The following is an 11107-nucleotide window of genomic DNA, read 5'->3' as shown; positions in this document are numbered from 1 at the left end:
AGGTAGTAGTTGTGGAATTGTTAGGTTAGATTACTTGTTGGTTATTACTGCATTGTCGGAACTAGAAGCACAAGCATTTCGCTACACTCGCATTAACATCTGCTAACCATGTGTATGTGACTAATAAAATTTGATTTGATTTGATTTGATTTATAACTTATTTTCCGCATCTCTGTTTCCTCAAAGTGCACTCTGTGACGTTAAACACTAAAAAACAGAGCCTAAAAGATAATAGATAAGAAATAATATGTCATAAATGAATCTCTGAGATAAAAAAAACAGCTTTATCTCAGACATTGCCAAATATTGAAGTACTATTCTCACCATATCGTGACAGTCACAATAAAGATAACATTCACAATGAAGTTCAGGGTTTAGAGCCAATACCAACAGTGTAAGCAACGTCCTATTTGGACCTGTGGTAATGACCCTATTCATTCCCAACAACCCATGTGGCCCAGACAGGGGCTGCTTCATAAAAGAGGCTGGGGTATCCTAGCAACTAGTGTTAATAAAGTTAGTGTGTGTAATCATTTTCTGATATTGCCAGAGTACAGTATAAATAATTTTCAAATAATAACTGTGTAAGCACCGTTTTCTTCAGAATGTTAAGAAGACAGGAAAATAGGTGTAATGGATTACTAAATGAACTTGAAACTTGACAAGGGAAACAATAGACAAGCGACTCCTTTTGAAGACAATTGCCAGGAAATTGTGTGCAGTCTCCAACAAGGATATGTTCATCGTCCTGTCCGTATTTCATGGCAAATCACTCTAAAACATTTCAAAACATACTGACTGGAAAACACACAGCCTGCGACACACAGAAACAAATCTAAAACACTTCCGGCCACAGATGCACGAGCACACAAGCACGAGCACACACGCACGAGCACACACGCACGAGCACACACGCACGAGCACACACACACGAGCACACACACACACGCACACACACACGCACACACACACACACACACACACACACACACACAAGCACACACACACAATAGCTTCTTTCTGCTCTCTGATTATGCCCTCTTGTCCGCCATGTTAGAAAGGCCCCACTGTGTGAATGTTGAATTGCCAAGAGGCAGAATCCTGTTGCCCTCCCCTCCCCTGGCCTGTACCCCTATTGACCCTCCCACAGGCCTTTCCCTTCCTCCTACTCCTCCCAGACAACCTGGCGCAAATCCCAAACACAACAGATTCCAAACACAATGCGACTCCCCCTCTCGTGTGTCAGGCCAGGAAAAACACGCTGAAATGTGGAAAGTCCTATAAATCACGACATAACAATATCCTGTATAGATCTCGAACTAACCTAAAACAATCCAAACTCAATAAAATAGGGAATGCAACTAACCTACAGTGCATTCGGCAAATATTCAGACCCCTTCACTTTTTCCACATTTAGTTACATTACAGCCTTATTCTAAAATGGATTAAATAAGGAGATGACTGTGGACTACAGGAAAAGGAGGTCCGAGCACACCCCCATTCTCATCGACGGGCTGTAGTGGAGCAGGTTGAGAGCTTAAGTGCCTTGGTGTCCACATCACCAACAAACTAACATGGTCCAAGCACACCAAGACGTGAAGAGGGCACAACAAAACCTATTCCCCCTCAGGAGACTGCGGCCTCTGACGGCCTCTGACCGCAGAGGGTAGTGCATATGGCCCAGTACATCACTGGGGCTAAGCTTCCTGCCATCCAGGACCTCTATACCAGGCGGTGTCAGAGGAAGGCCCTAAAACGTGTCAAAGACTCCAGCCACACCAGTCATAGACTGTTCTCTCTGCTACCACATGGCAAGCGGTACCGGAACGCCAAGTCTAGGTCCAAGAGGCATCTAAACAGCTTCTACCCCCAAGCCATAAGACTCCGAACATCTAATCAAATGGCTATCCAGACTATTTGCACTGCCCCGCCTTTACACCGCTGCTAATCTCTGTTATTATCTATGCATAGTCACTTCCCACAGTTGACAGTGCATGTCAGAGCAAAAACCAAGCCACGAGGTCAAAGGAATTGTATGTAGAGTTCCAAGACAAGATTGTGTCGAGGCACAGATCTGGGGAAGGGTACCAAAACATTTCTGCAGCAATGAGGGCCCTGAGAACACAGTGGCCTCCATCATTCTCAAATGGAAGAAGTTTGGAACCACCAAGACTCTTCCTAGAACTGGCCGCCCGGCCAAACTGAACAATCGGGGGAGAAGGGCCTAGGTCAGTGAGGTGACCAAGAACCCGATGTTCACTCTGACAGAGATGGGAGAATCTTCCAGAAGGACAACCATCTCTGCAGCACTCCCCCAATCAGGCCTTTATGGTAGAGTGGCCAGTTAAAGGCACATGACAGCCCGCTTGGAGTTTGCCAAAAGGCACCTAAAGGACTTTCAGACCATAAGAAACAAGATACTCTGGTCTGATGAAACCAAGATTGAACTCTTTGGCCTGAATGCCAAGCGTCACATCTTGAGGAAAGCTATCACAATCCCTACGCTGAAGCACGGTGTCGGTAGCATCATGCTGTGGGGGTGTTTTATCAGTGGCAGGGACTGGGAGACTAGTCAGGATCGAGGGAAAGATGAATGGAGCAAAGTACAGCGAGATCCTTGATGAAAACCTGCTCCAGAGGGCTCAAGACCTCAGACTGGGGCGAAGGTTCACCTTCCAACAGGACAACGACCATGAGCACACAGCCAAGACAATGCAGGAGTAGCTTTGGAACAAGTCCCTGAATGTCCTTGAGTGGCCCAGCCAGAGCCCGGACTTGAACCTGATCGAACATCTCTGCAGAGACCTGAAAATAGCTGTGCAGCAACGCTCCCCATCCAACCTGACAGAGCTTGAGAGGATCTGCAGAGAAGAATGAGAGAAACTCCCCAAATGCGGTTGTGCCAAGCTTGTAGCATCATACCCAAGAAGACTCGAGGCTGTAAGCGCTGCCAACAGTGCTTCAACAAAGGACTGAGTAAAGGGTCTGAATACTTATGTAAATTTGATTTTTTTCCGTTTTTTATTTGTAATAAATTTGCAAAAAAATCAGTTTTTCCTTTGTCATTATGGGTTATTGTGTGTAGATTGATGGGGAGTTTTTTAAAATCCATTTTAGAATGACGCTATAATGTAACAAATTGTGGAAAAAGTTAAGGGGTCTGATTTACTTTCCAAATGCACTGTATGTAATCCAAGGGAATCATTTCCACAACAGTAGCCGGCATGAAATAGGAAGTCATAATTTCACCAGCTTTCCCATACAGGACATAACTCCATTTCTTTTTGAGGAAGAAACAATGTACTGTAACACATTTTTTTTTAGAACATACATTTTCCTAGATACATAACGTATCTCTCCCTGTCTGGGAATAGTTTTAAGATTTTATTTTAACCTTTATTTAACTAGGCAAGTCAGTTAAGAACAAATTCTTATTTTCAATGACAGCCTAGGAACAGTGGGTTAACTGCCTTGTTCAGGGGCAGAACAATAGATTTTTACTTTGTCAGCTCAGGGAATCGATCTAGCAACCTTTCGGTTACTAGTCCAATGCTCTAACCACTAGGCAACCTGCCACCCCAGGATTGGCTGGTGCTGTACTCTATGTGAGTGGGCATTAAGTCTATGTGCCAGTCAGACAGTGCTGCTGACTGGGAGACACAGAAAAGAAAACTGTGTTTGCAGTCTGGCTTGTCACCTCTGTACGCAGTGCCACGCCAAACACTGCCAAGTAGCAGCTTGCCGCAACTGAGGCAAGGTGGGAAGGGCTCGGTGTGGGATAGTCATGCCCAAGCTTCCTCGCAGAGCGTCAAGTAGCCTCTTAGCGAGATAATACACCACTTACCCATTACCGTATGTCTCCTCCAGGCCTGAACTGGGTGTGGTCATGCCTACTCCCGGTCTCCCGCTCCCATTGTCAAGCACACCTGGACTTCATCAGCACCTTGATTACTTCCCCTTTATTTAGGCCTCTGTCATCAGGCAGTATTGGTTTGTTTTCATTCACGGTCTGTACGCTTCTCATGTTTTGTCGATCTGCATTCTTCATTATTAAACTCACCTTCTGCACCTGGTTCCTGACTCCCGCCGCATACATGACTAGTGCTCAACTGTTGCACGATTTCTATTCTAGTTAGTTTAACACAGGTTTCCTTCAGTGTTGTGTTGATAAAAGATGCCCAAATGCCTTGAGAGTCAACTATTTGGATGAGATGGGTTCCCATTATCTCTGGCGAAAACCAAACAATGCATTCCACAGTAAGAACCTCATACCAACGGTCAAGCATGGTGGTGGTAGTGTGACGGTTTGGGGATGCTTTGCTGCTTCAGGACCTGGACAACTTGCCTTAATAGAAAGAACCATGAATTCTGCTCTGTATCAGAGAATTCTACAGGAGAATGTCAGGCCATCCGTCTGTGAGCTGAAGCTGAAGTACAGCTGGGTCATGCAGCAAGGCAATGATCCAAAACACACAATCAAGTCTACATGAAAATGGTTAAAAAGCTGCAAAATGTACGTTTTGGCATGGCCTAGTCAAAGTCCAAACCTAATCCCAATTGAGATTTTGTGGCAGAACTTGAAATGAGCAGTTCATGCTTGAAAACCCACAAATATCACTGAGTTAAAGTAGTTCTGCGTGCAAGAAAAATTCCTCCACAGCGATGTGAGGGACTGATCAACAACTACAAGAAGCATCTGGTTGCAGTCATTACAGCTAAAGGTGGCACAACCAGTTATTGAGTGTAAGGGAGATTACATTTTCACACAGGGAAATTTGGTCATGCGTAACTTTGTTAATTAAATAAATAAAATAAGAATACATTTTTCTTATTCGTAAACACAGGTTCCCTTTATCTAATATTAGGTTAGGATTGAAGATCTGATAACATTCAGTATTAAAAATATGCAAAAATATAGAACATCTGAAAAGGGGAAAACACTTTTTCACGGCACTATAGAATTTTCAGTATGGAAAAGGAAAGCTGGTAAAATAAAAGTGAAAAACTCTCCAGAAAAGTACAAACGACCATAACAGATTACCGAATAGCATGTCCAGGTAAACTGCTCCTATTTGTAAGGAATGAGGGATTCCATAACGGATTAAAGACCCACTTGAAATATTTGTTTGTTCCCTACATGTAACCACAAGGAAATTAACCAGATACATTTCAGGTCGTTTGCGCATGATTATGCTGCATGGGACAAAATAAAACAAAATAAATAAATAAATAAAAATGAAAGTGTTTACTAGCTAAGTGAACATGTCATACAACCTGCATTGTGTCTGTCTCCCTAACTCTACTCAACTCTGTTTATGTTAGCCCGGGGTTACCTCATCAAAAAGAGGGATAGTGTTACTGTAAAGTGTGAAGAAGTTGCAAAATTATGGCCTTAATGTCCTCGTGGCAAGCTAACATTCTCACAGGTGATGTCAAGTTCTGTTTTAGGGCATGCTCACCACTTACTCCATTCCAGCCATTATTGTGAGCCATCCTCACTTCAGCAGCCTCCGGTGAATTGTCCACTAGGTAATGGATAGTCTGTATGATCAGTCATTTCAATGTAAGCTCTCTGGGTTAAAGACCTGAAAACAGCACACCTCCAATAAATCTGTATCTATGCTGTAAAAAGCAGAAACAGGACACCTGCAGTGGTGTTTATGCTTGGAGAACACTCCATCTCCGTGTCTGATTCAGTCTACTATATTAGTACGGGATGGTTGAGCTAATATAGGCTAATGTGGGTGGCAGGTAGCCTAGTGGTTAGAGCATTGGACTAGTAACCGAATGGTTGCAAGATCGAATCGCTGTCCTGACAAGGTAAAAATCTACACCTGAACAAGGCAGTTAACTCACTGTTCCTAGGCTGTCATTGAAAATAAGAATTTGTTCTTAACTGACTTGCCTAGTTGAAAAAAGACTGTGATTAGCATGAGGTTGTAAGTAACAAGAACATTTCCCAGGACATAGACATATCTGATATGCGCAGAAAGCTTAAATTCTTGTTAGTCTAACTGCACTGTCCAACTTACAGTAGCTATTACAGTGAAATTATACCATGCTATTGTTTGAGGTGAGTGCACAGTTATGAACTTGAAAATGTATTAATAAACCAATTAGGCACAGTTGGGCAGTCTTGATACAACATTTTGAACAGAAATGCAATGCGTCATTGAATCAGTCTAAAACTTTCCACATACACTGCTGTCATCTAGTGGCCAAAATCTAAATTGTGTCTAACCTGGAATAGTACATTATGGCCATTCTCTTGCATTTCAAAGATGACAAAAAACATTTTTTTTTAAATGCATGTTTTTTTCTTTGTATTATCTTTTACCAGATCTAATGTGTTATAATCTCCTACATTCATTTCACATTTCAACAAACTTCAAAGTGTTTCCTTTCAAATGGTACCAAGAATATACATATCCTTGCTTCAGGTCCTGAGCTACAGGCGGTTAGATTTGGGTATGTCATTTTAGGTGAAAATAGAAGAAAAGGAACCAATCCTTAAGAGGTTTAAAGCATCAGATCAAACCTTTGTCTGACAGATTGATTCCAGAGTATCTTCTGGATGCTTTCATGCTATCTGTCCCCAGATAGCCTTTTCAGTTGTGTAAACCTGAAAAAAATTGTGGAAATAATAGTCTGTTGTTTGTGTTGATACCCAAAAGATAAGGAGGCATGAATTTGTTTTTACAATGACTTTAGGGTATTACGAATCCGCTCTGGTGGCTTCAGTTTAGGAGAAAATGAAACATAACTTTATGGCAGTGAGTCATGGATATGAGATTATAAGAGCATACCAAAATGATTCAGTCTGTGATGTGGGTCGTTCCACCAAAAATGCTATAAACCTAATTTTAACGTTCTGTCATAATGAGCACATGTTCAACTTAATAAAAAACATGTTTTCTCACCTCTAGGTAATAAAAAATAAAAAATGCTATTGTACGTGCTGTAAGAATATTTTAAGATAAATACACAACGCAGAGGACTAAAGGTCAAGAGGGAATTAACGATCAATGGAAATAGTTGCTTTTCTGTAATAGGGAATCATTGATTAATGGGCCAGAGACCTGGGAGGAATGTCAGCCCGGGACTCATAGCTACATGTGGCAAGTTTTAATTGGTCCGAATTGTCTATACATTGAGCCTGAAACGAGATACTTGTTATTTGGCCATTGATCCAATTTTACTGCAAGGAATTCTAATTGGTCAACCACAGGCTAGGGTTGGGTTATAGATTACATCCTGTCTCTTTGTTCTGTGGAGAATCACAGGACAGTGAAGAAGGAACATCTGTCATCTACTTTCCAGCATAACAACTATGATGTGTTCTCTTTGAATAAATATATATTTTCTCCCCCTGATTTGCTTTGGGGTCAGTGTTATTGAAGAATAACATCAACTGCTATCAGTTCCTATTAATATACTTTAAGTGCCAACAGGTAGGATCGCAACACTGTTGATCCGCCATAAATTCCCTTGTTACAGGGGAGATGGAAGTTTGCTGTGTTCAACGGGGGGGCAATTGAATGTAAGCTTCACAATGTTTATTATTATTGTGAAAACATGTCTAGCCTGTCTATCTATGTGTAACAGGTTTGACCTGTTATTCTCAACCCACTCAGTTTTCTACCACAAAACACCAGAAAATTTACAAAAAGAGTAGAACCAGCTCACCTGCTTTTACACTATGATTTGACTATTAGATGTTCAATGTTTCTTTTGAAAATAATATTTAAAAAGGAATATTTTCACCATATTTAAACAAGAGTTCAGTTGACGTAGCAGGGTTGACCTTTAAATGAGGGACAGGTTGTTGTTTTCTCCCCTTAAAATGACCCACTAATCACAAAATAAATAATAATATACAGAAATGACATTGTGAAAGTAACAAAATAATTAATGGTGATAAGGGTGGAAAGTTGGCGTTAAGTGGGCTAAAATGCATAGAGGGGCGTCTCAAAATGTGTCAAAATGCAGAATATTTGCACTTTAGCAAGTCTTTATTTATATATAAAATCAGATTTATTGAAAATTCCATGTGGCCTTTATTAAAACCAGTTAAATGTAATCGAAAATGTAATCTACATCATCCCCAAAAGTAATTATTTATCATGAGAGGGCCATAAACAATAACTAGTAATCCTACATACTCAAAGAAATGTTAACATCTCACCTTTCTGGTAAAAATAGTTGCTGATATGAAGTACAAATATGAAATATCTTACAGTATATAATAGCCCTTGACTTGCCCAGGAGAGGAGGAACTTTACTGAGCGATTATGTCTATGATGGATGTGGATGAAGTCAATTCACCAGCACATTGTTCAACCTCAGTTGATGTTGTTATTACATTAGAAGTCATCCACTGGGTTTTGATACTTGATAAAAAGCCACTGTCTCATTGTGAAATAAAGATGCCCATAATAACATCTTCAACCTCCTTTCTCTCTTTACCAGGCTTTGACCCGGATGTTTCCACCATTACCCACATTGATCTATATGAGTCATACCCGGTCAACAATTAGCTGTCTATCCTGATATGCGTTTGTAATCCCAGTAAGTAAGTAAAGAGACTTGCAATGTGCACACTGCCTACAAAATGAGGTGGAAACTGAGCTGCACATCCTAACCTCCTGCCAAATGTATGACCATATTAGAGACACATATTTCCCTCAGATTACACAGACCCACAAAGAATTCGAAAACAAATACCACATTGTGCAATCACAGAGGCCAAAAGAAAAGGGCAACCAGTGAAAAACAATATATTTACGTTTTATTTATTTTCCCTTTTGTACTTGAACTATTTGCACATCATTACAACACTGTATATAGACATAATGACATTTGAAACGTCTTTATTCTTTTGGAACTTTTGTAAGTGTAATGTCCACTGTACATTTTTTGTTTATTTAAATGTGGTTTATTATCTATTTAACTTGCTTTGGCAATGTAAACATATGTTTCCCATGCCAATAAAGCCCCTTAAATTGAAATTGACTTGGGGCTTGTAGGGATAGCTCAGGGTTTCCAGCCCTTTCCTACCCCTCTTCTCAGTGTGGCTGTCCATTCGAGGGTGAGGTTTGGCAAAGGACAAGGGAGAGGGTTGTTGGAGTTCTCCTTTTGTCTTTTGCGATTTGATAATCCCAGAATACCTTTTACATTTTGAATATCACCTCCTCTTACGTCACTCACACAGTCAAGTCACCCGCATGTTTAACCACCCATATTTAACCACCCATTTTTAACCACCCATATTCCGGGAAGGGTCCCTCCCTTTCTTACACACACTCTCCCCAATTCCCACTTCGTACCCCATCTCCCCTCCCCCGATCCCCTCAAACCACCATATCCTGAGGACCTTATTCAAAACAGAACTCAAGACTGTGAGACACCGAGTGTTAGGCCAAAACTATCACAAACATGTCCCTCTCTCCAGCTATGCAGCCCTCCACCAAGTAGAGAGAGAGAGAGACCGTTATTTAAACAAAACCGGTAACTGTGTTTCTTGGATAACGCAAAAAAAAAGACTACAGTGAGAAATACACTACTGACTACTCTACAAAATGAAAAGAGTTATGTTCCGTGAATTATTTGGGATACATATCTACTGGAAACACATTAGTCTACATTACATTTGAATGTTCTTAAAACAGCAATAAAAGTCCCACTCACCGAGATGGAGTAGATAAGTGCAGCGATGCCAAGTGGCAGGCAGCAGCACAGCATGGTGAAAATGGAGTAGCCCAGGTAGTCTGGCAGAGGGTAAGGCAGAGCTCCATGGGTCACAAACACCGTAGGCTGGACTGTGACGGTGGACTGGTGGTACTCTCCCTGGGGGTACTGTCCCTGGGGGTACTGTCCCTGGGGGTACTGTCCCTGGGGGTACTGTCCCTGGGGGTATGGCTGGCTGTAAGGGGCCCCAGGAGCTCCTCCATACTGTGGCGGTGGTGCGTAGCCCTGGGGATTGGCGGGGTAGCCTGCTGGTACAGGGTATCCTGTGTTGGGGTACTGGGGGTGGTCCTGGTAGGGTGGAGGAGCTGGTTGTCCCATCCCAGACTTCTCATCTGGGTTCCAGCCTGGTGGTGGGGCGTTTGGCATCTTGTTGGGATCCATTTTTTTGTGCTGTTGGTGATTTGTTTCCCTTTTATCTTACTTCTCTCTTTCTTTATTTTGTGCCTCCTCTCAATCTCTCCAAGTGTTCTTCTGTGTCTTCTTCTGTGTCTCTCTGCCTAAATGGTCTGCCTGCCTACAAGCTGTGTAAAGCAAGCAATTACGTTCTCTCTCCCCCTCCCCTGTCCGTCCCTGGCAGCTCATTATGTTTAGAGGAGGCCTGTGTGGGTGAGCTGACAGGGAAGGGTTAGGGGTGGGGAAAGACTGAGTAGCTGACTGGAGTCAAATAACAAGTCCAGCAGTCAGGCAGAAATGCTGTCCATCTAATGCAGAGGTACCATAGCCTGGATAGGAGTTGTGCGCAACCCCATGGTGATATTTTGAACTACACCAGTAACAGTCACATTGAATTATTGTACTTATTGATAACTCTTCAGTGCAAGATATTCAAATACTTATTTTTCTGTGTTATGATGTAAAACTGTATATTTGATACTGTAATAAGGTAAAACTATAACAAAAGTGATGCTTAAAGTATTTGTTTATGGTAAGTGAACACAGGAAAAAAACAGCAAAGACTGTTGATTGAAGAATAAGAAGAAAAAGTAACAAAGATAATGCAACAAATGACAAGGCAATAATATAATGTAACATATATGATAATGTAACAAGATTATGTATCATAATGATAATATAACAAGATAACGCAACAAACAATAATACAACAAGATAATGTAGCATCGATAATGTAACAAGATAATGTAATATAATGTTGAAATAGCAAGACAATGTAACAAATTATAATGTAACAATATAATGTAACATAAATGACAATGCAACAAGACAATGTGTCATGCCCTGACCATAGTTTGCTTTGTATGTTTCTATGTTTTGTTTGGTCAGGGTATGATGTGAGTGGGCATTCTATGTTGTATGTCTAGTTTGTCTGTTTCTATGTGTTTGGCCTGATATGGTTCTCAAT

At 41.3% G+C, this 11107-nt stretch overlaps 1 protein-coding gene across 1 annotated transcript in view; it reads right to left on the bottom strand.

Moving 5' to 3' along the window:
* The window catches only part of LOC111964876 (uncharacterized), a 17434-nt gene extending 7084 nt beyond the window's left edge, over positions 1-10350 (bottom strand). The window contains exon 1 of the mRNA XM_023988727.2: positions 9688-10350. Within this exon, the coding sequence (XP_023844495.1) occupies positions 9688-10128 (441 nt within the window). The 5' untranslated portion in view covers positions 10129-10350. The remainder of the gene's footprint in view (positions 1-9687) is intronic.
* Positions 10351-11107: the final 757 nt, after the last annotated feature.

The sequence above is a fragment of the Salvelinus sp. IW2-2015 genome, linkage group LG6.1 (assembly GCF_002910315.2).
Source record: "Salvelinus sp. IW2-2015 linkage group LG6.1, ASM291031v2, whole genome shotgun sequence".
Taxonomy (NCBI): Eukaryota; Metazoa; Chordata; class Actinopteri; order Salmoniformes; family Salmonidae; genus Salvelinus; species Salvelinus sp. IW2-2015.
The sequence above is the reverse complement of the archived record's forward strand: the minus strand, read 5'-3'. Positions and strand labels throughout refer to the sequence as shown.